The sequence below is a fragment of the Diabrotica undecimpunctata genome, chromosome 10 (genome assembly GCF_040954645.1).
Source record: "Diabrotica undecimpunctata isolate CICGRU chromosome 10, icDiaUnde3, whole genome shotgun sequence".
Taxonomy (NCBI): Eukaryota; Metazoa; Arthropoda; class Insecta; order Coleoptera; family Chrysomelidae; genus Diabrotica; species Diabrotica undecimpunctata.
Window position 1 is genome coordinate 34,734,482 of NC_092812.1, and position 25,830 is coordinate 34,760,311.

Sequence of the window (25,830 nt, forward strand, 5' to 3'; positions counted from 1 at the left end):
AGATCGTGCAAGCCGTGGCTGAGATAACTGAAGTAGGCATTGCTTCAAAGGATTATTTCAAAACCCTGATAAAAACTTCTCACTTCTCTGGAGTAGTAGTGGACATCCGAAACTGCTACTGCCTCAGATAAGGTCGAAATGTCTACAATTTGGTCTCTCAAATGAGATTTTCAGATTATTTTAACTGGAGAATTAGGAATCAAAAAATACTCAGTGTGTTGGGGTGCCGCTGGCATATTTGGCGATCCCACTAGGTACAGAATGGGCAAGTAAATACGGCCCTGGGATTGGCGATAAATATACCATGGAGATATAATGATTTGGCGCCAAATACAATTTGGCTATACCACAGTAAGTCGTTTCTAGCTTTCTAGAGCATTTGTTTAAAATCTTTTAGTTATACAGTGTTTTACCTAGAATTCAGTGATATGGGTTGGATTTTTTTCAAATATGAGATTTTTTGATAAACTGAGCAATTTGAAGGGAATGCCATGTTCATTGTTTAACAAACTGTCTGATACTAACTCGAGACTTATCATGTGTAATGTGTAATACTGTTTTTTTTAGTTTGACCATTTTGTTATACCGAAAAATATCGAATTTGGGAAAATATAGGTATCTTAACCACTGGAGTTCACGGGAAAACTATATAAGTGTTTTTTTAAGTTAGAAAATAAGTGAAACCAACCCCCTTGGTTCCTAAAAAAAACAATTTCGTCTGGTTAGCAAAATTGAAGAGGACTAGGATATTTTTTAATTTTGACATCCTTAGTTTATTAAAAAAGGAGCAGAGAAATCCCTAGTCTCTGATGCCTACCTACAGTACTGACAGCGCCACACTATGACAATAACAGGAACATATTAAGCACCCCAAGATATATACAGAATAAGAATTTTTGTTGATACTAACTAAGTAGCGAAAGAATAAAACTCAATTAAAATATTCTTTTTAATTATGACCAATTTGAGGTTCGTATTTATTTTCCTATGCCGTACGTTGTGGGATCGGCAAATATGCGTGCCGCTGTTGCCGACACTGATGAAAAAACTGTACTATTTCATTATTTGGTTGTTTGTGACCACCTTTTAGAACCTCTTTTTTTATAAAAATTACTCTTGAAACGGAGAACTTTTCAAAAAATGAACAATAAACCGGTAAGTTTTCAAACAGTGAGAACAATTAACTCACCACCAAAGTACACAAAAAAATGCTTTGGCATCAAAAGTTAGGACGGCTGTATTTTGGCAAACCTTGGTCTACTACCTGGAGGAAAACAAGGAGTGGCGAGTATGATGCCAATGTTACAACAACTTTTGGACAAAATAAAAGAAAAACAGTCACATCACAAAGATAATAGAAGACTAAGAATGCAATCTTTACTTGTCGCATTTGCTAATTATGCAACTGATTCTCTAATCGTTGTGGTTGTCCTCGTCAATTTCAAAAATAATTTTTATGTACCGATGGAATTGTTATTCGAATATGAGCAGATAAGCACATGAAGTGTTTTTTTACAAGCTTTAAAATGCAAAAATCATTACCGTGAAATTTATGAATATGAAACCGAAATAATAAAAGCGGTTTACGACTTCGGTGTTTCGTCAATTATGACCAACAGAAATAGAATTTATGTATGTGTTGTTGTTTTAAAAGTTGATTTCAGATAATCCAATCTGCTATTTTTAAAGAAAGTTACGTTGACATCATTTTAAAGAAAATTAAAATGTCTTCAGGTGGATTGCGCATCCAAAAGTATTCCCTCATAATTAATTTTCTTTATTGTACCAAGTGTTCAACCTGTTTTGACTTTTTTAATATTAAGATGATGAATGGTCTTCCCCTGACCTTGCACAGACTGCTTTTGCAGAAGAATTAGTGCTATATACATTTTTTAATCCTTCTATAGGCGGGATTTCGGTCACAATGCTCCAAAATTTATTTATTTCTAATTAAATTACTACATAAATAATAAACATAATAAAATTTTCTGGGGGCAATTGAGTGCTAACTAATAATCGAAAAAAATCAGTGATAAAGAGGTTCTGAAACTCTTGGTAGCATGTTTGAGTTAAATATTGTGTTTATACAGTATACAGTGTGTTTCAACGAAAATTTGACCGCCCCCCCCCCCTCCAGAAACTCAGAAACCAAGAGTTCCTTCATGATTTAAGAAAACACGTCACTTTGTATTGGAATGGGGACGACTTTTCATGCAAAATTCTTGCCTTCAAATGTAATCCTCTACTACCCCGCATCAACCCCCAGTTTTTTTATAAATAGCAAGTGTTCAATGAGTGCCACATCATTTGAAAGTTAATTTTTTTTCTCTACACGACACATTTCTTTTTAATTTACGTAATAACTTAGAAAATAATAATTCTAATAATTTAGAATTTTGGAAATGTCACAATGTGTACTCCTGATTTTCATATTTTGTTGTAATGCAAAATTTATTACCAGCGTGTCATTTTCATTTGAAGTTTCGTGTTTATGTAAGCTTTAAATATAAGTAATTCATTATAATCTGTGTGAAAGTCAAATTTCCCCCAACCAGTTCGGGTTCACAAATGCTGTTGGTACTTTCTAGTATCTATACTTTCTAGGCTTTGTTCTCAGTACAAGTCTTATTCATTCCAGAGATGCAGATACTTCAACTGCGACGTATACGCATGTCTGGTTGATTCCGTGAAAGCGTTTGATCTAGTACAGCACGCCAAGATGATGCAAATACTAAAAGAAGCAGGAATTAACAACCAAGATCTGACAATAATTAGAAATCTTTACTGCAATCAGACAGCAAATCTCAGAGTTGCGTGGAGTGGGGCAAGGCTGTATTTTGTCTCCTCTAATTTTCAATCTGTACTCTGAAAGAATATTTATCGAAGCTTTGCACGAAACTGAAAAAGGTATTCTACTAAATGGTTGCCGGCTAAACAACATCAGATATGCAAATGACATCATTGTATTTGCAGACAACTTAGAAGACCTACAAGTTCTTATGAACAAAATCACGTATCACAGTCAACAATATGGACTCAATATAAACGTTAAGAAGACAAAGCTTATGATAATTAGCAAGAAAAGGATAACAGAAGGTCAACTCTACGTCAACCAATCCCCTGTAGAAAGAATGACGCACTACAACTACCTCGGCACCATAATAAATGAAGAATGGACCAACAACCAGGAGATTAGAGCACGCATCGGAAAAGCTAGATCCACCTTCAATCAAATGGGGGCCTTCTTCAAGAGTCACAACCTCTCTCTTGATACAAAAGTAAGAATGCTGCGATGCTACGTCTTCTCTGTCCTTTTTTATGGTGTCAGAGTCACAAATGAGGAGCTCCTCAGAAGAATGAATAAGAAGGGAGAGGTACTGACCAACATCAAATCTCGAACGTTACAGTTCTTCGGACATATTATGCGAAATGAATCCAGATATACTCTCCTTCAATCGATCCTGCAAAATATTTGGAAAACGAGGTCCAGGAAGAAGAAGAAGAAGATTGTAAGTTCTGTACACTTCTACACAAGGTTATACCACAGATTCGTTTATTGGATACTTTTTGTTTTATTATCTTGTTAACAAGTTTGTCCGCCATGTAAATCATTTCCGATTTGGCTAATAAACTTTTCTTGTATTTTGGCTATTCCCCATCGAATTTATTAACACAAAAAAATATTTATTAGAAAAATGAACTTTTGTATGGAGAGTACGTTGTGTCTAAATTTGCATGTCAATATTTTTCAATTTCCACATACTTTGTGTACGCTATAATTGAAAATTTGTAACAGTTGCCAATAATTGTTTATTTAAATATAATGTGCATAACGTTGTAAACATTTATGATGACAAACGAAAAACAATGTGTCAACTGTTTTTGTCACCCAGATTTTACTACCTTTTAAAACTCTGTAACCTTTCAACATACCTTTCTTTAAATAAATATTAGCCGATCCCAGTCCTTTGCAATAACATTTGAAAGTATTACTATATACGTGAATTAAAGACGAATACAATATTATAAATGAGTTATGTAATAGTAAAACCCACATATCCTGCAAATGATATACAGTTTTGGTAGGTGTCCGCAGATTTGTTTCCCAAGATTCTTCGTCGGCGTTATGGGAGGAACCAAAATAGTCATTAAGGTCAGCTGGAATTGCCATTTTCTATTGCCAAATAAATAATGACAGTTTATTAATGTATTTGGTAAAAGATACATTTTATCGTATAAATACACTGCTTGGCGTATCTCTTTTTCTTTTTTCCTTCGAGTATTTTAATGTTAGTTAACGTTATTTTGCATACGTATTGTAATTTTAAATTTACGAAATATTGCGCCTACCACACTCACATATTAAGGAATAGTTACTCCATTGCTTGTTTTACTAACTTTCTTCAGGTTCTTCATATCGTGCTTTGTGTTTGCAAGTTTCAATGTTTTGAAGTCTTCAACCTCTCCATCCATCTTTTACATGATCTTCACTTGCGGTTTTTTCAATACGTTTTCTATTTACCACCATTTTGCCACATTGTTATTTTAGATTCAGTATATATTGTTCTCGTCTCTTTATGCCACATTGTTATTTAAGATTCAGTATATATTGTTCTCGTCTTTTTATTTGTTCTTCTTTTCCATCCTTTCATCTTATTCGGTTCGTTAAAATTTTTCTTCCTCATCACTCCAGTCGGTAGCAACTTTTGGAATCATATATATCTTTTTTTTCCATATCCGTATTGTTCTCACGAGTTGAAACTAAACACAAAGAATGTTTAATTATAAACAAATCTTTTAATTTAACGACATCGTTACACGCTCTTAGTAAAAAAGTGATCACTGACTTAATGATACTTTTGTTATATTTTACTACCTACAAATTGGCCATTATATTCAATTTTATTCCACAATTACTTACCATAATATTCTCACAATCTCATACTAGAGCTCTAACGTCTTGTTTTAAAAAGAGATTAGCACAAAATTCAACTAACAGGCACCAAATTCAAGGTGCTCGTGGCTTGTGTTCTGTGTAATGAAACAGGTGGTCCAACATTGATTCAGGGCCAGATTGCAAAGCGAAACCAAACAGGTCCGTACTTTTGTAAAGTAGACTTTATATATATATATATATATATATATATATATATATATATATATATATATATATATATATATATATACAAGGTATACGCTCCCGAAGAAGCTGAAGCTGTTTTCACTTGAAGATCCTTTTTGTGTGGAGAGATCATCCCATTCTAGGTTTGGTTTTACAGTTTCTGGTGTGACTTGTAAATCGATGGAAATTAATAAATTAAAAAATACAGACACAATTCTGAATAACCAACTTGAGACAAAGAGCTCTCCTCTCCTCAACTTATTCAGCTAGATTATTAGTGTAGACGCATAGTAAAAATATATCACTTGTATACTTCATCAAGTAACGAATCGAATCCATCATTTATATATTTTGTAGTCTACCTGAAAACATTTTTAAACAAAATATTCCATTTTGGTGGATGACTCCAAGAATTTGATCATCCACTATATGTGCTAATACCGCTTATTCCCTTATGCCCTTGCAAAAATCGGATTCTAATTCTGAATCGCATAACAATAGCGATACAGCAATTCTCATTTGCATTCTTTAACGAGACTTGAAGATCTCCCCCTAAAATTTAACATTATCTAGGTCAATTTAGACCAAGGCGAGGTAGAGAATATTTATTATTCACTTATACTCTAAGGTAATCGTAAAAGGAGCTTCAATTACCCATAAATTTCGATGAGTCGAATATCCTGAACCAAAAGTGGATCGATAAAATCTTGTAAGAGATGTAAGACAGAAACGTGTCCATGCTATAGAAAATAATTATTGTATGGTGTTTTTAAAGAGGATAATTATATAAGATAATTATCGCCGAATCGCGAAAAATAAGGAAAAAATTTGTAAAAATGTACAATCAAGCCCGGCCCTTAATTGGCGCATCTGCTCTAGGTCACTGCAAATAGATCTTATTGTGCAGTTCTATTTAGGGGAACTTTTTTCCTATATTTTTGTATACTGAGAGTAACGTCCCATGAGAATGGCAACATCATATGGGAATTTTATTATTGAAACGAGGTGATGTGACATTACAAGGACGAAATTGAATTCTTACGGAGCGTGTAACCGTTGTCTAACATGAGCGACAACCTTATACGTTATTGCGGCTTGAAATATATTTGGTAACAACGTTCGCAGATTTGTTCAAGCTGCGTTCATCCTCTTACGAGGAGACGTTATATTCTCGTATTCGTATACTCACTATCGTCATTTATATACACGATATGTAAAAAAATGAGGGGGATCTTTTACCCATATTTTTTTATTCAATAAGCACATACATTTACGTACTACATACGTAAATGTAAATGCTAGATGACTATTGATTTACAGCGGGGTTGAGAAAGAAACCATAGCCAAAGAAGGAGTAGACAAAATTTTTTTACACCAAGTACAAGAATGTAAATATACCTCGGAAAAAATAGTAAGTGTAAAAGATAAACTTTATGTCAAACCTCTGAACGTGATAGTAGTCTATGGACCAGAGAACAACAGATACCACCACAAGAGGAAACTTCTACGAACAAATTCAGACTGTAATAAACGAGACTCCAAATGATGAATATATAATCATTATGGGTGATTTTAACGCCCATGTTGGCAATTATTTAGTTCCAGGAATAAAACAGCGACATAATGAAAATATCAGAAATGACAACGGAGGCTTTCTGACGGACCTCTGCAGCATAAACGAGATACGTATTAATAATACATTTTTCCCTCACACAGAACAATACAAATACACTTTTGAAAATAGTAGAGGACAAAGATCTATGATAGACTATATTCTGTCGAATATAGAGGTAGAGCTCTCTCAAATCTTGGATGTAAGAGCACTAACATCAGCAGAAATAGTGTAACGTTATAAACGTCACATCTCTATTAATTTATATTTAAATAATTATTTCATTTTAATTTCTTTATTAATTTATTAATTTCTTTATCTTCAGTTTAATTTTTACTATTTTTTATTTAAAAAGTAGTTGGCGCCCTCTGTTTTTCTTTTCTTCCTCTGTCTTTATTTTCTCTCTCTTTCTGTCCCGTAGAATAAATATTCGCCCTCTCTCTTTTTGTCCGACATACTATTCTGTTCCGTGTTGACAGACAAGCTAGTTTCATGATATCTATAGCAACATCCTATGACATCTGTGCTAACTTCATTTAGTCTCCCACTTTCTGTCAAAACAACTTTTGTAAGGTGGTGGGATTATTTTTTGCCTCTTTTTGAAATTTATAAAAGAAGGCAAAAATTATTATAATACTCATTTTATGGTCTACAAATTCTCTTGGGGTAAGTACTTTCATTGTGATATTTATTATATAATTCTGACAGCATTTCCAATATTTGTAACCTTACTTTCTTTCGAAAGCACATTTTTAACTAAGTAGTAATAATTATATTTCATTTTATCCTTGTCATCTGCTATTTGTTTAATTGTAATTTTGTCAGATGGCAAGGAAGTTAAACCTTTCTTTTTGATGTGTCTCTAATTGAAGCTGTTCCTTATATTTTAGTTTATTGGCATATCGACAACCTTAGTGGCTTTATTGGACTTAACAATATTGACAACTTTATTGGATTTAACAACCTAATCAGGACATACAACCACATGTGACTGCAGCTTCCCAGAAACCACAACTTTTAATTGGAGGACCTAACAGCTAGAACACACAAGCAGCCCATAGAAGCAATAAGTAGCACTTATTTACTGTTAAGCTTTGGCAGGGTTAATTATTGTTTTTTTATTCTTTTTAATAAATATGTTTGGTTAAAATTTGTCTTATTTGCTATCAACTAAGAACTCAGGTTCAATCCCTAGTTTAAGACAAGACGAACTGACCCTTGAGATACTGAGCTAGGCAAGGTATAGACGATAAGCTCCCATGGTTGATTGAGGTATTATTTTTACAATAGTACTTCAATTCTCTTTGGAATTCTTATCGTTACACATTGGCGCCCAACGTGGGACCTACTAAAATAGAATAGAATTAGAAATAATATGTTTACAGTTTTATGACTCATATTTATGGTAACAATATCATCCGTCAATCTAGTCGGTGATCGTCCTCTGCTTCGATATGCCTCTTGCCTTGGTCGCCATTCTAGAATCTTTCTGGTCCATCTATCATCCGTTAATCTGGCAACATGTCCGGCCCATTTAGCCATGGCAATTTTTTCAACTGCATCTGTGACTCCTGTTCTTCTTCTTATTTCTAAGTTTGGTACTTTATCTCTGATGGTAATAACTAATATTGATCTTTCCATAGCGCGTTGTGTAACTCTTATTTTATCTATTGTTCTTTTTATCAGAGTCAGTGTTTCTGCACCATATGTAAGAACCGGTAAAACGCACTGGTTAAAAACCTTTCTTTTTAAACAAACTGGGATAATAGACTTGAAAATTTTATTCAATCTACCAAAGGCAGCCCATGTGAGACCTATCCTTCTTTGTATTTCAGTTGTCTGATTATCTCGGCCTAAGCGAATCTCATGCCCTAGATATTTGTAAGCTATTACTTGGTCGATGCTATGGCTCTCAATCAGAATTTTACCGCTGACTACAAGGTTGGTCATAAATTTTGTCTTTGAGGTGTTAATTTTAAGACCAATTGTTTTTGACACTTTATAGAGCGTGTGTAGCATTTTTGTAGCTTTATCAACTCTATCAGATATTAAAACGATGTCATCGGCAAATCTTAGGTGGTTCAGATCTTCCCCATTTATATTAATTCCCATATTATCCTCTCGTTCCATTTGCTTGAACATATATTCAAGAACAGCTGTAAACAATTTAGGGGAGATAGTATCACCCTGTCTAATTCCACGTTCTATTCGAAACTTCTTGGTATCTTCATGAAGGCGGACACAAGCTGTACCAGTTTCGTAAATACTTTTAATCAAGGCGATATACCGGTAGTCAATGCGGCAGTCAGCCAATGCTCGAAGCATTTTATGATGATCTATAGTATCAAACGCCTTTTCATAATCTACGAATATAAGAAAGATAGGCTTGTTATACTCTGTACACTTTTCTATTAGCGTTTTTATTACTTGTAGATGATCATTTGTTCCGTATCTGGAGCGGAACCCAGCCTGTTCACAAGGTTGATAACTATCCAGTTTGTTCACAAGCCGTTTTGTTATTATCTTCATGAATATTTTGTATGTATGGGAGAGCAAACTAATAGGTATGTAGTTCTTTAGGTCTGAAATGTCACCTTTTTTGTGCATTATGGTTATTATTGCATTATGCCAATGGGAAGGGGTTACGCCTCTTGTCAAACAATTGAACAAGTAATGGAACGAAAAGTAATGGAATGAAAAGAAGTGAGAGATCAAGTACAAAAAGCAAATAGACTGGCAGGATGCCTTAATAACACTATATGGCGAAACAGACATATTAACACTGAGATGAAGTCAAGAATTCATGAAGTCGGAGACGACCGCGCAAAAGATGGAGTGAGAAACTTCCATAGAGGTATTAATCCGCCAATCAACAAGCAGAATTCCTAATTTCTTCTTCTTCTAAGAAGAAGAAGATCATTGCTTCTAGTCTTTCTTTTATCACATCAAGTTTCCATCATTTTTCTTCCTCTGTTATGCCGTGGTAAACTTTGTGTAATCTTTTATTTTCCAATAAAAGTCAGATATCGAGCACAGTTTTTTAGTAAATCTTGCTCAAGTACTTTCGCTCTCAGAGCATCTTCAGGGACATTTCGTCAAAAATGTTGGCTATCCAGCACGTCAATGAATGCTATACACATTAAATACACTTACACAAAAACTAACACTAGTCAAAGGACAACAGTTTAAAAATTATTTCGATGCTACATTTGTGGGCAACAGCAGGAAGAAGATTCTGATTCTGAATCGGATTCTGAAGCAAAAAAAAGACAACACGTGATTTTCCTTTTTTGTCCCAACCTTTTTCCGCAGGGGTATAGGTATGGGCATTGCTTTACAGAAAAATAAAAACTTCTATCCTTCTTCTCAAACTAGCGTATGGTAGAAGTCTAGGATTTACAGTATCCGAAATAGTTTTCCATTTTTCCTATTTTTTCGCCAAAGTTATAGAACTTTGTTCTATAATGTATGTATATGTATGAAAAGTGCATAAAATTCACCCAAATGCACCCTAGTGCATAAGGACAAATTCATGCCTTTTTCAAAAACGCACCCCTTTAAATGGAAGCACTCCACCGTTTGTTATACATAGGGTCCATATAAAATAACAAAATCCTTTCAACGTTGTAGTTGCCGCCCAAGGATCAAAAATACTATTGGCGTTTGCGGATGACGTGGACACAATTGCACAATCCACCAGAGATGCAAAAGAAGTTTTCACCCTATTCGAAAACGGAGCCAAGGAAGTTGGTCTGAAGGTCAACGAGGACAAGACCAAGTACATGGTGGTTACGAAGAACCCAAGACCAAGGGTTAGACAAAACGTAACAATCAATGAATACAACTTTGAAGCCGTCAAAGAATTCAAGTACCTGGGAGCGATCATAACATCTGAAAATAAATATGAAAAGGCACGATCATTGCAGGAAACAAGGCACATTACTGATTAATGACCGTACTTAAATCAAAAATACTCTCAATACCAGCAAAAATAAGAGTGTAAAAGATAATAATTCGTCCCACAATAACGTATGGAAGAGAGAAATGGACTCTGAACCAGCGGGAAACGACAAAATTACTGGTACTGGAAAGAAAGATACTGCGGACTATCTATGAGCCTTGCAGAGAAGAGACAATAGGAGAATGGAGAAGAAGACACAATGATGAACTCCAGACAGTATATGGAGATGAAAACATAGTACGCTACATTAAAGCAAACCGAATAAGATGGGCGGGCCACGTACTTAGATCGAGTGACGAAAGACTCCTGAACGCCACATTCTGGAAAAGGCCCGATGGCAGAAGGTCAGTTGGTCACCCAAGAAAGAGATAGAAGGAGGCAGTAGCCAGTGATCTACGCAAAATGGGAATACAGCAATGGGAAATAGCTGCTCAGGACCGACAACAATCGAGAAAAATAGTAAACGCGACCAAGACTCACATAGAGTTGTACAGCCAAATGATGATGATGATGAACGTTGTAGTTCCTTTTAGGCAACATAATCAATAGCCTATAATATTGTCATATAAGAAGATTGTGATAGATATGTTAAACACATGTTTCATATATTTTTAAAAACACCCAGATGAGTAGAATTTACTACATTTTCTCGAGTTTTCTTTGTTAATCCCATTTTCAACAACTGGAGCAAAGTATTCAGCTATAAAAAGAATACCCTTTTAACGTTTGAATAAAACATCGACTGCAGTTGTTGAAATTACTTCGAGAACTAAATTTTAACGACACTCACAAATTGCAGAGCTCTGAAAACTTGATCAGAATTTTCAAATACGTCACCCGCTTCAGCAAAATATGTAAAATTATGTGTCAACATGGATCTTTTGCGTCGTCATCTCAGCGGGGTAAACAGATTTTAATTTCTGTTCTCATTTCCGGATCGTTAATTTTGAGGCCGTAGTTCACCGATCTTAACATGTCCGTGTATAAATATAAAAACTAGTTTGAGATTATACCGTATCTATCTCAAAAATAGTAAAAATCAATAAGACCGACTTTCAGTGAATATTTATAGAATCCTATTAGTAAGGGTAAATGTTACTCTTATAATTTGATATAAGAAAATAATATTTGACATGAGACATAAAGCAAAATTAGCTTTGGCAACTGCTTTAACTGTTTGAGAAGACCATCTTTGTTTGGTTGAAGTTCATTATACTACATTTGAAAATTATTGACAGAACAATCATTAACAAGCCCCTAAGATTCTTAAAAGGGATTAAAATTTCCAATCGACATAAAGTTAAACAAATCTGTTGGTTTCGACAACAGAATTGTGGTTCGTGGAATATAAAAAACCAAAATGGAAGGATCTAAAAAAATCGTGTTTTTTTCTCCTTTAGAGTGAAAAATCCTAATGTAGTAGTAATTAGATCGGAATACTGTCAATGGAACTTTTGTAGAGAATCAAAAAACAAACAATTTTCATCATAAAACCTTATCGGTGCATTTTTCGTATAAAAAAGTCGAAAAAATAGCTAAAATCAGCTATCTTTTGAAAAATTCATAACTTAAGTCCTTTTAAAGCATCTAGTGCTTGTTGGTCTTAAAATATCTCTTGCTATTCGAGCTAGTCTCTCTATAGTACATTTGAAAATGATTGATAGCACAAATTGTATTGCACGTGAGATAAAATCCAATATAACATCCTAAAACTTAATCCCATAGAACTAATCTGGGCTCAAACGAAGGGATATTTCGCGAGAAATAATGCAACATTTAAACTTCAAGATATTCGTCAACTATTATCTGACTACATATCAAAAATTCCATCTCGAAATTAGCAAAAAGCCATAAGATGTGTCACAGCAGAGGAAGAATGAAGAAACTGATGATGATGATGTCTCCTTATCGGAAGAAAACTTATGCATTTAGGAATGTAATTATATATTTATTTTACTAATTATAGTTTATATGACGCTAGTACCCGAAAAATATTTATTATTAAATTGGAAGGAAATGTCCTAAACCACTGAGGCGTTCAGTTATTGATTAATTCCTTAAGTTTTGCTCATTTGCATTTTATGATGTATTGTATTTGAGGTTTGCCAGGGTAGTCATATTAAAGTCAAGTGAAAATTCAGATAAGAAGGTAGCAATTGCGCGTCAGCTGCCATATACGATCCTTACGATATATAGAATAATGGTAGAGGTTTTTATATCACCTCAATCAGTTTTCGATAATTTAAAATTTATTTTAAAGGACAAAACCACTCTTTCGCTTAAAATAGAACAGCGATATATCATCACAGGATCTTCCCACACGAAAATAAGTACTGTGTTTTGAATATTTTTTTTTATCGCTAGTTTATCGTTTTTAAAACACTAATTTTCTTGTTTTATTATGTTGAGGACCAAATAAATTCGTTTGAGATCGAACAATTCGACAGGAAATAGCTAGCCTAACCAAAAGAATCTTTTTACGAAAAACCACAACTTTTTTATAGAACCAGGTGTATAGATTCTTGTTGATAAGATAGGTACGTTCAAAAACCCATACGGTATTCCGCGAAATTCAGCGGTCGGCTGATTTCTTGCCTCTCATTATTAGTGCCTAAAACAGAGACGTAGAGGGACTGTTTCCGGTAGAGCCACTGCCGTGAAATTGTCATCCGGAGAAATGATTTCCATTTTTAATGCAAACAGTTATCCTTGTTTTCGAATAGAATCTACAGTGGGCGATAAAAGTATCATTTTACCACGGTTATTGTTAATTTAGTCAGTCATGCGTAAAATATATTTATGTATTTAATTTGTATCATACATTTGGGAGAGATAGTTTAGAGTAAAGCAAATATTAAAGCATTTGAATGTTTTGTATCACACATTTCGGAGAGATAGCTTAGAATAAAGCAAATATTAAAAAATTTGAATGTTATAATATGGCCACTCATCTTTTTTTTCGGCATTGTTAAAATTTATAGAATATTACATATATATATATATATATATATATATATATATATATATATATATATATATATATATATATTAATAAAATATGAATAACCGTATAATTTATTCTATAATTTATTTTTGAACATATTCCAAAGAAACAGCTCCTGTTTAACCAGGTACCTCTATAATTTGACCACTTATTGTAGAACCAGAGGACTGGAAATAAATAGTTAAAAAACCGGGAAGCTATTGAATCACTAACAATGAACAGCAGATGTACACAGTTACCAGTGGCGGGCCTAAAAAATGTAAATAATCATTGACCTACAAAACAAATTGGGTCATTTGCAAATTAGGGAATAGTATATATAACACACACGCGTTATAATTTAAAATAGTGATAATACTATGATAAGAAATATGGAACGTTGTCGAATTGTCCCGTTATAAAAGTAATTACAAAAATTAATTTAAAAATTTAATCTATTTCCTATTCTTTTTCATTTTTCTGATAAGCCTTTTACATATGGTACTGTTGTTTCTTTCCATGTCCTTCTTATGGATCTTAAAATTATTAAATATTGATATGACAAGGGCAATGCAACCGTTATCATTTAAACAAGTCAAATCAGGAGAAAATTGAAGAACTAGTCACGTAAAACAACAAATGCAAGAAGAAATAAACACAGAATTTAACGACATTGCAACACATAATAGGAAAGATGTAGATACAATGTGGAACGAGATCAAAGATGCATTAGTAACAACAACAATAAACAACATCAAACAGGAAAGACAAATAAAACAACCGTGGATGACGCATCAGATTTTAGAGCTTATGGAGCAAAGAAGAGATTTTAAGAATAAAGACGCAGAAAAGTGTAAGGAACACCACAAAAAGGTACTTAAAGGAATAAAATTAGCAAAAGAATCCTGGCTGTTAGAGAAATGCTTAGAAATAGAGATCCTACAGAAAAAACATGATATATTCAATATGCACAGGAAGATCAAAGAAATGGCAGGTATATATATATATATATATATATATAACAACAATGCCCACTGCACTGTTTGATAAAGATGAAAACATACTATTCAATACTCAAGAAAAACTGGACAGATGGCAGGAATATATAGCAGAACTGTTCAGTGACAACCAACATATTGAAGTATATGACAACGTCGAGAGTGGACCAACAATAACAAAATCAGAAGTAAGATCTGCTATCTTCTTCTTCATGTGCCTTGTCCGTTCCGAACGTTGGCAATCAACATGGCTATTCTGACTTTGTTTGCGGCAGATCTGAATAGTTCAGCAGATGACAATCCGAACCATTGCCGCAAGTTTTGGAGCCACGAGTGTCTTCTTCTCCCTGGACCCCTTCTGCTGTCTATTTTCCCTTGGACGATCAGTTGTAGTACTCTATATTTATTATGTCTCATAACGTGACCCAAGTATCAAGATCTGCTATAAGTCGTCTAAACAACAACAAAGCGCCAGGACCTGATGGAATATATGCTGAGGTATTGAAATTGATAGAAGATCATCAACTTTACATTATGACAGAATTATTTAACCGTATGAAACAGGAACTTTACCAAAAGATTGGTACATGGCCATATTTATACCACTGCCAAAAAAAGCAAATACTAAGAAATGTAAAGAATACCGAATCATTAGCCTCATGAACCACTCACTCAAAATATTCTTAAACATCATCCATGCTCGCATATACAAGAAATTGGAGGAGGGTATTGCTAATGTACAATTTGGATTTCGTAGCGGTCTTGGCACAAGAGAAGCACTTTTTAGCATACGTAGCATAAGTATTGATACAACGAGCAAGAGATGTTAATACAGATGTCTTTGCCTGTTGAATTGACTTCGAAAAGGCATTTGACAAAGTACAGCATGAGAGGCATATTGAAACTTTGCGAATCGCAAATATCGATGACAAGCATATAAGAATAATAGCAAATCTCTATAGGAAACAAGTAGCCAAGATTCGAGTAGACAATCAATTATCCGATGAAGTCCCAATACAAAGAGGAGTACGACAAGGTTGCATACTCTCGCCTTTGCTGTTTAATGCGTACTCTGAACATCTATTTCGAGAAGCTTTGGGAGAAACGACTGATGGCGTGATTGTTAACGGTGAAGTAATAAATAATCTAAGATATGCAGACGACAATGTCCTTGTTGCGGATAGTGATGAAGGATTACAAAGACTGATAGATCAAGTAGTTAACATCGGTAGAAAATATGGAATGAAACTTAATAATAAGAAGACGAAAATTATGATCATAAGCAAAAACCAAGATACAGATGCAAAGTTTATGGCAGACAATGAGGTATTGGATAGAACAGAAAAAATAACATACCTAGGATGCAACATCACAGACAGCTGGGATCACTCATACGAGATTAAATGTAGGATCGAAAAAGCAAGGAGTGCCTTCCAACAGATGAAGAAAGTTCTCTGCAATTTAACCTTGAACTTACATCTCCGACTCAAAATCCTTAATTGTTGTATTTTCTGTTCTTATGTATGGAGCAGAGGCATGGACACTCACTGATGCGTCTTGCAGACGGTTGCAGTCTTTCGAGATGTGGTGCTCAGAATATCATATGTACATCATATAAATAACGGCGCAGTAACGCAACGTTTACAAAAAGAACCTGAAGTCTTGAAATCCATTAAAGAAAGAAAGTTAGCATACTTCGGACATATAGTGAGAAACGAAAATAAATACAGAATCCTATTATTGATATTAGAAGGGAAAATAGAAGGAAATAGAGGACCAGGACTCCGCCGAATATCCTGGCTTAAGAATTTGAGAAAGTGGACAGGTATGACCACCATAGACCTATTCAGAACAGCTGATAATAAAATACGATGGGCCATTGTGGTAGCCAACATCCATAGAGGATAGGCACTAGCAGAAGAAGAAGTCACGAATGGGCCTTACAAAAAAACTACAGAAGGCCCAACCAAATCCTTGGAAAATACCAATATAGAGTCGCTGTAACATATATTGTAGAACACTTTAAATGTGGCGACGTTTGATCCATTCTTTTTTACAATCGACGCGGGAAGCAGTTCGTTAGTAAAGTGTGAGTGTTCTCACTGAATACTGAAACACAGTAAGTATATTTCAATGTGTACAAAAATCTACATAAGGCTTCGATGAAAAACTGTTGGTACAAGCAACTTTAAACAGTTCAAAATGAACCCTATTATCGCAAGAGGATGGATCACTCTTACAAAAGAAATCTGGCACCGTGAACTGTTGAATTCCATAATTTTAGCGACGTTTTATTTCATATTTTTTGGGATTGAATTATTTTATAGAAATTAATTCCATCGTAAAAATATGGTTTATGAAAATTATAGTATATTTAAGGATTGTTGTAAAGGTATGATTGTAAAAGGAGTGTAATTATAAAATAATAAAAAACCCTCAAAGAAGAAATATGTGAATATGACATATATATATATATATATATATATATATATATATATATATATATATATATATATATATATATATATATTAGTAACTTAAACAAAGTACGTAAAAGTACTTAGTACTATTAAAGATACTGCAATTAAGAAATAATTAGAAAAAACCCTTAAGAAAGAAATGTGTGAATATGAAGACTACATATTTCAACGAAGTACGTGAAGGTACTTTGGTACCACCTTCTGTCACATAAGTACTACAGCTAATATATTATATACCTTTGTGACATTCGATATTTGTGTGCAGTGTCTTTAATATCTAATAAAAAGAAAGAAATTTATATTTAAATATAGTGAGACAAGTATTAATGTGTTTAAGTATGTTTGCTGTGCTAAAATGAATCTTTATGTAAAACTTTTACAACTTTCTTCAGGTCTCCAATGCCGCTGCCGGTTTTTACGATACATAGCAACCTAGTTTTCGATTTTACGTGTATCTATATATCACTATTCAATCTACTAGTTGATTTATAAAGAATGAGCACTATTTTGACTATTACAGGTTAATTAGGCCTGATAAACAGGTCCTGATAACTTTCACTGGATTCCTGAAACTCACTGATACCGAGGGAATTAATATTATACAATAACTTGCTATTGGACTTCTGATTAACACTCACAAAACTAAAATATATGCCGGTTATATGAATAATACAACAAACTAACTTAAAGGTGCAACATGAAACTACAGAAACGGTGGAAGAATTCAACTATAGTACATTTGAAAATTATTGATTATCTATCTTTAATTTTGTAGTCATTTTAATCAACAATTGATACATGTACGTAATCTCTACAAGTACAAAATATTTGCAATTTCCAAAAAGAAGAGGGTCAATTCATAAGCCCTCAACTTTCTTAGAAAGGATTAAAATTTCCAAGTGACAGAATGTGTTTTGCAGATTGTGAATCATTTTAGTTAAGATTAACAGCTTGTGTTTGCAGAATTGTTAGTTCTATAATCAAAAGCGATATTAATAAGTGAACTTGTGTAGTAAAAATGTCACAAACGTTAATTTTACTCCTGTGAAATTAAAGTGTCATTTAACCGTGTCAATAAAAACTTTAGTATCTCTGTACATGAACATTTTACAAGAACTGTTCGGAGTATAGTTTATAAGTGTTCAGATATGACCGGAGAAGTAACTATTTAGACTTTTAAAACAACGAAAGAGTGAAACTATTACAGAAGCACCTAAAACGTCAACAGGGAAAAACCCATTCATGTAGACGATATCCGGTAACAATAGATTCGAAAAAAAGTTCATTCATGTACTATATTATATACTATAGGGTTCCTGGTGGACTGCAAAAACAACATACAAAGAAGTAAGAAAAAGAATATGCGTCGCTAACTGCTGTTATTTTGACATAGGCCCTCAACTAAGAGCGAGAAGTATGTCAAGAGCAACAAAATGCAAACTTTATACAACAATAACACGCCCAGTAACCAATTAGCGATCGGAAACATAGGCAATTACGACTCGAGACGAAGAGTTACTAGGAATCTTTGAAAGAAAAGTATTCAGGAGCATGGCGGAGTTAACGAACAGGGTCTGTGGAGAAGACGATATAATTTCGAATTCTATAGAGTTTTTGCTCTTGCAGATATCATGAAAACAATCAAAATAAATCGCATACAATGGGTGGGCTATGTTATGGGGACGGATGAAAGAAGAGGACGACCTAAACTCAGATATCTGGACGATGTGCAGGAAGATTTAAGGGATATTGGAGTAAGAGGATGGAGAAGACAGATATTTAACAAGAAAGGATGAAATAATGTTTTGAGGCAGGACAAGGCTCACGAAGGGCTGTAACGCCAATTGATTATAATAACTTTACTTAAATAAAATTTTGTTTCAATTAAAAGAAAAACTTAATAAGATTGGCAAAAAAAGTTTATGGAAAGTCCTACATAGCATAAGTTTCAAATTTAAAAAAGGGGTAACAGAAAAGTTCTCTTGTATACAAGAGAATTGAGTTTCTCAGGAAATATACCAAATTTAAAGAAGAAGGGACAACTTTTATATAATATTTTGAGGAAACATGGATATTTTCTAAGCGAGCAACCAAGAGAATATGGCAAGATATCAACGTAAAATTTATCAAGCGTATTGGAAGACCGGGTTTATGGAGATGCTGATTTAATATTGTCGTTTACATAAAGAAAACAGTCATTATCATGTCAATATGAAAACGGAAATGTTTGTAAAATGGTTGCGTAAAAAATTTCTCCCTCGATTAAGTGAGCCCAGCGTAATTATTTTAGACAGTGCGCCTTACCATATTCAGAAATATTAAACAAAAGTCATGCTAACAATTTTTCGGTAAATTTAATAGACAGACATCAAATATAACTTTTAAAATTACACAATACTTTCAATATATCTTATCGCTATTGTTTTATCGATGCTTATAATAAATATTCGAATGAAACATTTGTTTACGTGGATATTGTTCTGTTATCTTACGCTATAGTAAAATTATTAATGTTTGCATGTGAAATTTAAACTTTTAGGTTTGGATATTACCATAAATTTTCTCTGTTTATTAAATATGTATATATTTTGCCTAATGAAGCTTGGTTTTTATCGAAGAAGCAAAAATAAGTATAAATGCAGATGATTATTTCCTTAAGAATTGTTCATTGACAGCTACTAATACTGTCTGCTATTGGAAAGACACAACTGGTAAATCCCGAATGATATAAAAACCATAGATACTCGAGGAAGCACAACTCACCACCCTTCGTTGTAGAATATTACACATCACGGAAAACCACTGTCAGTTATCCCGCGCCAACGATACCTTTGTTAAAAATGGAATACCAAATCCACCACACGTGCAAACTCCCGATGTGAACTTCGAGACAGTAAATTCGTACTGACCAAAGGAGTAGAGGCAATTTCACACTTTCCACAATCATTTCACAATATATACAAAAATAGAAGTCTCTTACGTCGTCAGAATAGTCTTTTTTTTTTTCACTTTTGATTAATTTGTTGTCTAATTTCTTTATTTATTTATCTATCCATTTTGGTATCTTCCAGAAATCCTTCAAGATAATTTATTTGTCTCGTCTTTTTTCTGTAGTGTCCATGCTTTAGTCACATACGTAATCGATGGAATTATTGCATTAAAAACTCTAAGCTTATCTCTTGCAATTATTTCTTTTTTTCCAAATATTGTTTGATCCAATATGTTTCTAAATATTTGTTAGATCTAAAAAACGCTATTCAAGAAGTTTTTTAAAATAACCACAAAAGTATGGCAGTTTATTTTGACATAACTAAAGCATTTGATACAGTATGGAAGCACCATATATTAAATATTCTAAAAAAATTGGAATATCTAGGAGATATTTTGGGCTACATAAACAGTTTTTTTTAACTCAAAGAACATTTCAAGTTCAAGCGAATGGTGCTATATCCTATCGTAGAGAATAACAAAACGGAATCTGTTCAGGCAAGACTGTATGCTGATGACCTAATTATTTACATCAAAGGCAAGAACCTTAATCGTATGGCGTCAATATTACAAGAACACTTAAATTAACTGGTACATTGGTCCCTAAGTACCGGTTTCAGGTTTTGCTAAATAAAACAAAATGTATAATATTTTCGAAAAGACATATTGAGGATAAACCGAACCTAATGCTTGAAAACCAAAATGTTTCCTATACAAACGACATAAAATTTTTAGAAGTGATACTTGATCAACAGTTAAATTGGAAAAGTCAAATCCAGCAGTTAGTTCTTTCATGTCGAAATTGCAGTAGCTTGTTAAAGTACTTAGCTCACAAAACTTGGGGTGCCGATGGTAAAACACTACTACTCATGTTACACAGATCCTTAATTCGTTCCAAAATTGATTAAGGATGTGTTGCTTATGCATCTGCCAGCACAACAACGTTAAAACCTTTGGATACATTACATAACACCTCCCTATACTTGGAGCATAAGGAACAACTCCGATAAATAGCATACAAGCTGAAATATGTGAACCATCGCTAGAACTTCATAGGCTTACACTTCTAGCATAACTGTAAATAAAAGAATTCCAATAAATAACATTTTAGACATATCCATGGCTAATGACTCTTCAAAGTTCATAGCTAGGTATCGGCTAGTGTTAGTGGTTGCTCTGGAAACCTCATAGTCTTCTAACATTATTGCCACAAATCGGTCGCATTGCTTCTGTAGTAATCCTCTCCCAAGTAAACATGCTCCTTTTCTAGGTAACTTGGTTGCACCGTACTGAAGACGACCAATATTCAGAAATACGTATATACGGTTGCCTTCCATCTTATACACATATTTATTTGTTTTCCTTTGTTGCGAGCTATGCCGATACCTTCTACCTTTATATATATACATATATATATATATATATATATATATATATATATATATATATATATATATATCTGTGTCATCTACGGCTTTAAAGTTAACAAAGAAAAACATTATAAAAATATTAACACATTGCACAATATATGACGAAACTATAGTTTCCATTAAATTCAAAAATAATGATCCATTGTTTTACTATAATTTCATATTTAATAACATGCCTAACTAGGCCAACATTTTATTTCTCTGTACGTATTTATATTTGTATGTACATAGATACTTTGTTTAGTGCTTTGACAAAAATGTTTTAAGTAATGTAGGTTTTTAAGACAAATATCTGTACTTTTCCTGTACTGAATTGCGTGAAAATTGAACGAAGATTTTTAGGCATTAACAGTTAGTTGTCGAAGTATGCATAGTTTTTGCTAACTGCCTTATAACTCATGTAAAAATATTTTAAATCGCCTATTCTGAACTTGGATACACTTTTGTTGTTTAAAAACCTAAAAAAAGATACAGTACCTCATTGTCAATAAATTTTAATAACTATGTATTGTAAACATCGACACACAACCTTGCTACTGCGGAAAAGTTGGCTCACGAGTGATTCATCAAATAATTTAAATGTTATTTAAATTGTTTATTTCAGATATCGCATTAACCTAAGTCAGGAAAATGTTACAATAGATCTAGGACTATCTCACAGTGAAGCAGTAATTTCTATTATCTTAAAAAATCAAAAACAAAAGAGGACAAGTAATTTTAATTCATACATAAGTATGTAATTGGATTATAAAACCAATCTTGTAAGTTCTTTAACAAACATTTATGATATCTTTTAGAGAAACACCTTTTTCATATTTTAACATCTGCCCTAGGTCAATTTTATACCTAAACAGATTATGTAAGTAAAACATTTGAAAAAAGAAAATTTCGAATCATTTTGAAATTCGTTCTGACTGTTTTTTTTTGTGAAACAAAATTGATGGAGTTATAGGCATTTAGTAGTGAGTGAGTTGAGGGAGTGATGGAGTTGAGTGGAACACATAGAAATCGGAATAAGAACAATGTCAAGTTCTCATAATTGTGCACTCGCAGCAGATAACAATCGAATTACTAGAGCGGATAAAATGGCTGCAGATGCAATAAAAAAAGGCAGAGTTTGTCTATGAGTGTGAGTATAAAAAAAAAACTTTTTTTTAAACGCGTTTTTCTCGGAATAATTTTTTTCAAGTCGGTAGTCACTGTATCTCAAAAATTCCATGATCGATTCCAGTCAAATGTTGGACACTTCTTTTATAGATAAATTACCATGTCGCAACGTCGAGATATTGTCCATTTTGTTGTTATAATTAATTTTACAACATCAAATTATTCAAATTTAACAAAAATTATCCGAAAATTACAAAAATTCATTTTTTTACTTCTAAATTTTGGAAAACCTCAAAAATGAACAATATCTCAACGATGCGACCTACGGAAACTCATAATTTAAATTATATAAATTATATAAAATTATATAAATATTAAATAAAAAATTATTTAAATTAAATAAATTTTAAATTATAAATCTTTTTGGTTTTTTGTCAACAGATGATCCAGTTAGAAGTTGCGGTGAACACCGCAAAGTAATTTTTTTTTCATCCTGGAAAATTAGCTGTCATTTTCTTAATTTTTAATATTTTTTTACCACAATTTCAGATAATACGCTTGAAATGTTGTACTATAATATACTAATGTTATAAATTAATTTATATTAAACAATTTTTCAAAAAAAAAATCTTAAAATTATGTTTAAAATATTGAAAATAAACCCTACCCCCCCCCCCTAAGTAACTGCTCTGCTGCTTATAACAATTAGTTTAGCGTAATTATCGCCCTTTGAAAGATACAGAGTGAAGATTTCGTGTGAGATTTTAAAAAAGATTGAATTTTCACGGAGTCTTTAGCGTGGCTTCACTGGTACTTAATTTTATTTTATAGAAAACACTATAAAGTTGAATTTACAATAAAAAATAATAGAACATTAAAAAAAACTCCGATGGCAAGGCAAATCATAAATTAGTTTTTAATTTTATAATAAAACTTCTTTAATTTTAAACATATATGATTAATTCCTTTGAAAGTTATATCATTGGCTGGCTGGTTTCTTTAAATTAAGCAGCAAATAGTCTGTTGTCATTCACGCGTTTATTGAGGATTGTATGGGCTCTAAAAATACAGTAAATAAAGACATCGTTTTCTAAATCTACATAGATTTGTTTTAATATTTCGAAGATATTAGTCCAATTATTACTTCTTCTTAGGAGCAGCTGATTTTCTAGCTTTTGGTGAACTTACGGCAGACTTGTCAGTCTTTGGCTTTGGTTTTTTTCCATAGGACTGCCTTTATTTGATTTCTTGGTTTTGTTTAGTGCTTTTACTTTACTCTAGGGAAGTCGGAACTGCGGTTGAAGATGACGCAGTTATAGGTGGTTGAACTTTTTTCGTCTTGGCCGATTTTTATCTGCCTTTGGTTTTTTTGGCCTTTGTCGCTTTCTTTACATACTTTGCCTTTTCGCCAGTAGCTGAACGTTCCATAGCGACAGTTTTTTCAGTTTAGTTGTTCCTACAGCTTTATTTTTCTCCTGAACTAGATTTTACAGATCCAGAGGACGACGATGAGGCAGACGCTAACTTGAAGCTCCTTTTCCGCTGTTTTTACCAACAATCCAGTAGCAACGGCAGCGCTTAAATATTTTTTTGATGAACGGTGCAACTTTTTTCGTCTAAGAAAAGCCTTCTTTTATTCTATCTATTACTCCCTCCCTTGCTCTCTCTCTCTCTCACTACCAAATAAGGTTTGGAATATACCAAGGCATAGAAACTTACCTGCTGAATTTTATAATTGCGGAGTAAATGCTAATGAGTAACAAAAAATTCATTAAAAATATCAAAAATGGGCAAAACGAACTGCAAATGATAGGTTTCTTTTTTATTGGGCACCGATCCTTGTTATATAAAAGCCGAATACATAGAATTGTGTTGATTGTACAATTGGAATGGAAACATGAAAAAATGCAAAAAAAATTGGAAAAAATGCAAAAAAATGGAAAAAAATAGCTCTAAGTAATTAACTTTATTATACAAAATTCACCAAAATTCATCAGAAGCAATGAACATTGGTATAAAAACTAGAAATTATCATTAGAATATTATATGTATACGAGTATATCACATCCCCTTTAATTGTTTTGGTTTTTAATTTTTAATTCATTTTTTTTCATGGGTTAAGAAGCTTTTCCAAAGTACTTTTCACTTCTTAAGGTGTTTTTATTTAAAAATTCGTCAATGACAGGCAGATGTACGTAATTTTAACAGTATTACAGAAGGTATTCTAATATTATTGACAAAATGATTAAAATATGTGAAACCTTTTCTAAAAAAAGGGAGATAAGTATTTTGTAAAAGATAACAGCAACCACAACATATTATCTACAAAATATTCCAAGATACTAAGTCCAGACGGTGGATGTTGGAAAGAAATGAAAAATATAACTTATGAAGTAAATACTATATAAATATTTTAGACAGAAGACAGCAATATATGTTTTTATATTAATTTTTTAATGTATATCTGCAGGTGGATATATCATTTTCATCCTTTTTTTATCACTTCCTCGTGGAAGTTGGTAATCTTATATCCTGTGATAAAACCAGTGAATTTCCCATTCTAAAAATATGTTAATACAGATATATGTAAACAAATTACAAATAGGAATGTTGCCAAAAGTATGTCAGTTCACTAAAATGCGATTTTTGATCAAATAAACTAGTACAACTACTTCCAAAAGGGAAAGTATATATTGATTATGAATTTACTTACCTCTTCCAATGTTGTAATGGTATTCCTACATTGATGCATTTTGGAGACGAATGTTGAGGTAATGGGTGAATTATAATCATCTCGGGTCTCTTGAACAAAATCAGAAACTGTGATAAAGCTGGGCAATGTGGGCATCATCACAAATTACGTCAAATTAGCATCAGTTTTACACGAAAAAGCTCTTATGAGCCTTCAACAACACTATATTCACATTCACCATCACTTTATTAAAATCCTAATCGAATAGCACTCATTCCGTCGCCCCTATACGATCAAAATAAAACTTTTATTGATGAACTGCATTGTATTTTGTATTGTTTCTGCAAATCCGAGATTGTTGATCACTTTTATTACATTTCTCAGGAATGCCAACACTTTCTGCGAATGTAGAAAATATGACCCAAAACCTAGTGCATTTCTACCCGTCACAAGTAAC

The 25,830-nt window shown here is 33.0% G+C and overlaps 1 protein-coding gene across 2 annotated transcripts in view; it reads right to left on the reverse strand.

Annotated features, from left to right (window-relative positions):
* Positions 1 to 25,830, reverse strand: part of Asap (ArfGAP domain of ASAP) — a 104,851-nt gene extending 79,021 nt beyond the window's left edge. For both annotated transcript variants that reach the window (XM_072546548.1, XM_072546547.1), the window contains exon 1: positions 25,395 to 25,830. In XM_072546548.1, the coding sequence (XP_072402649.1) occupies positions 25,395 to 25,532 (138 nt within the window). In that variant the 5' untranslated portion in view covers positions 25,533 to 25,830. The remainder of the gene's footprint in view (positions 1 to 25,394) is intronic.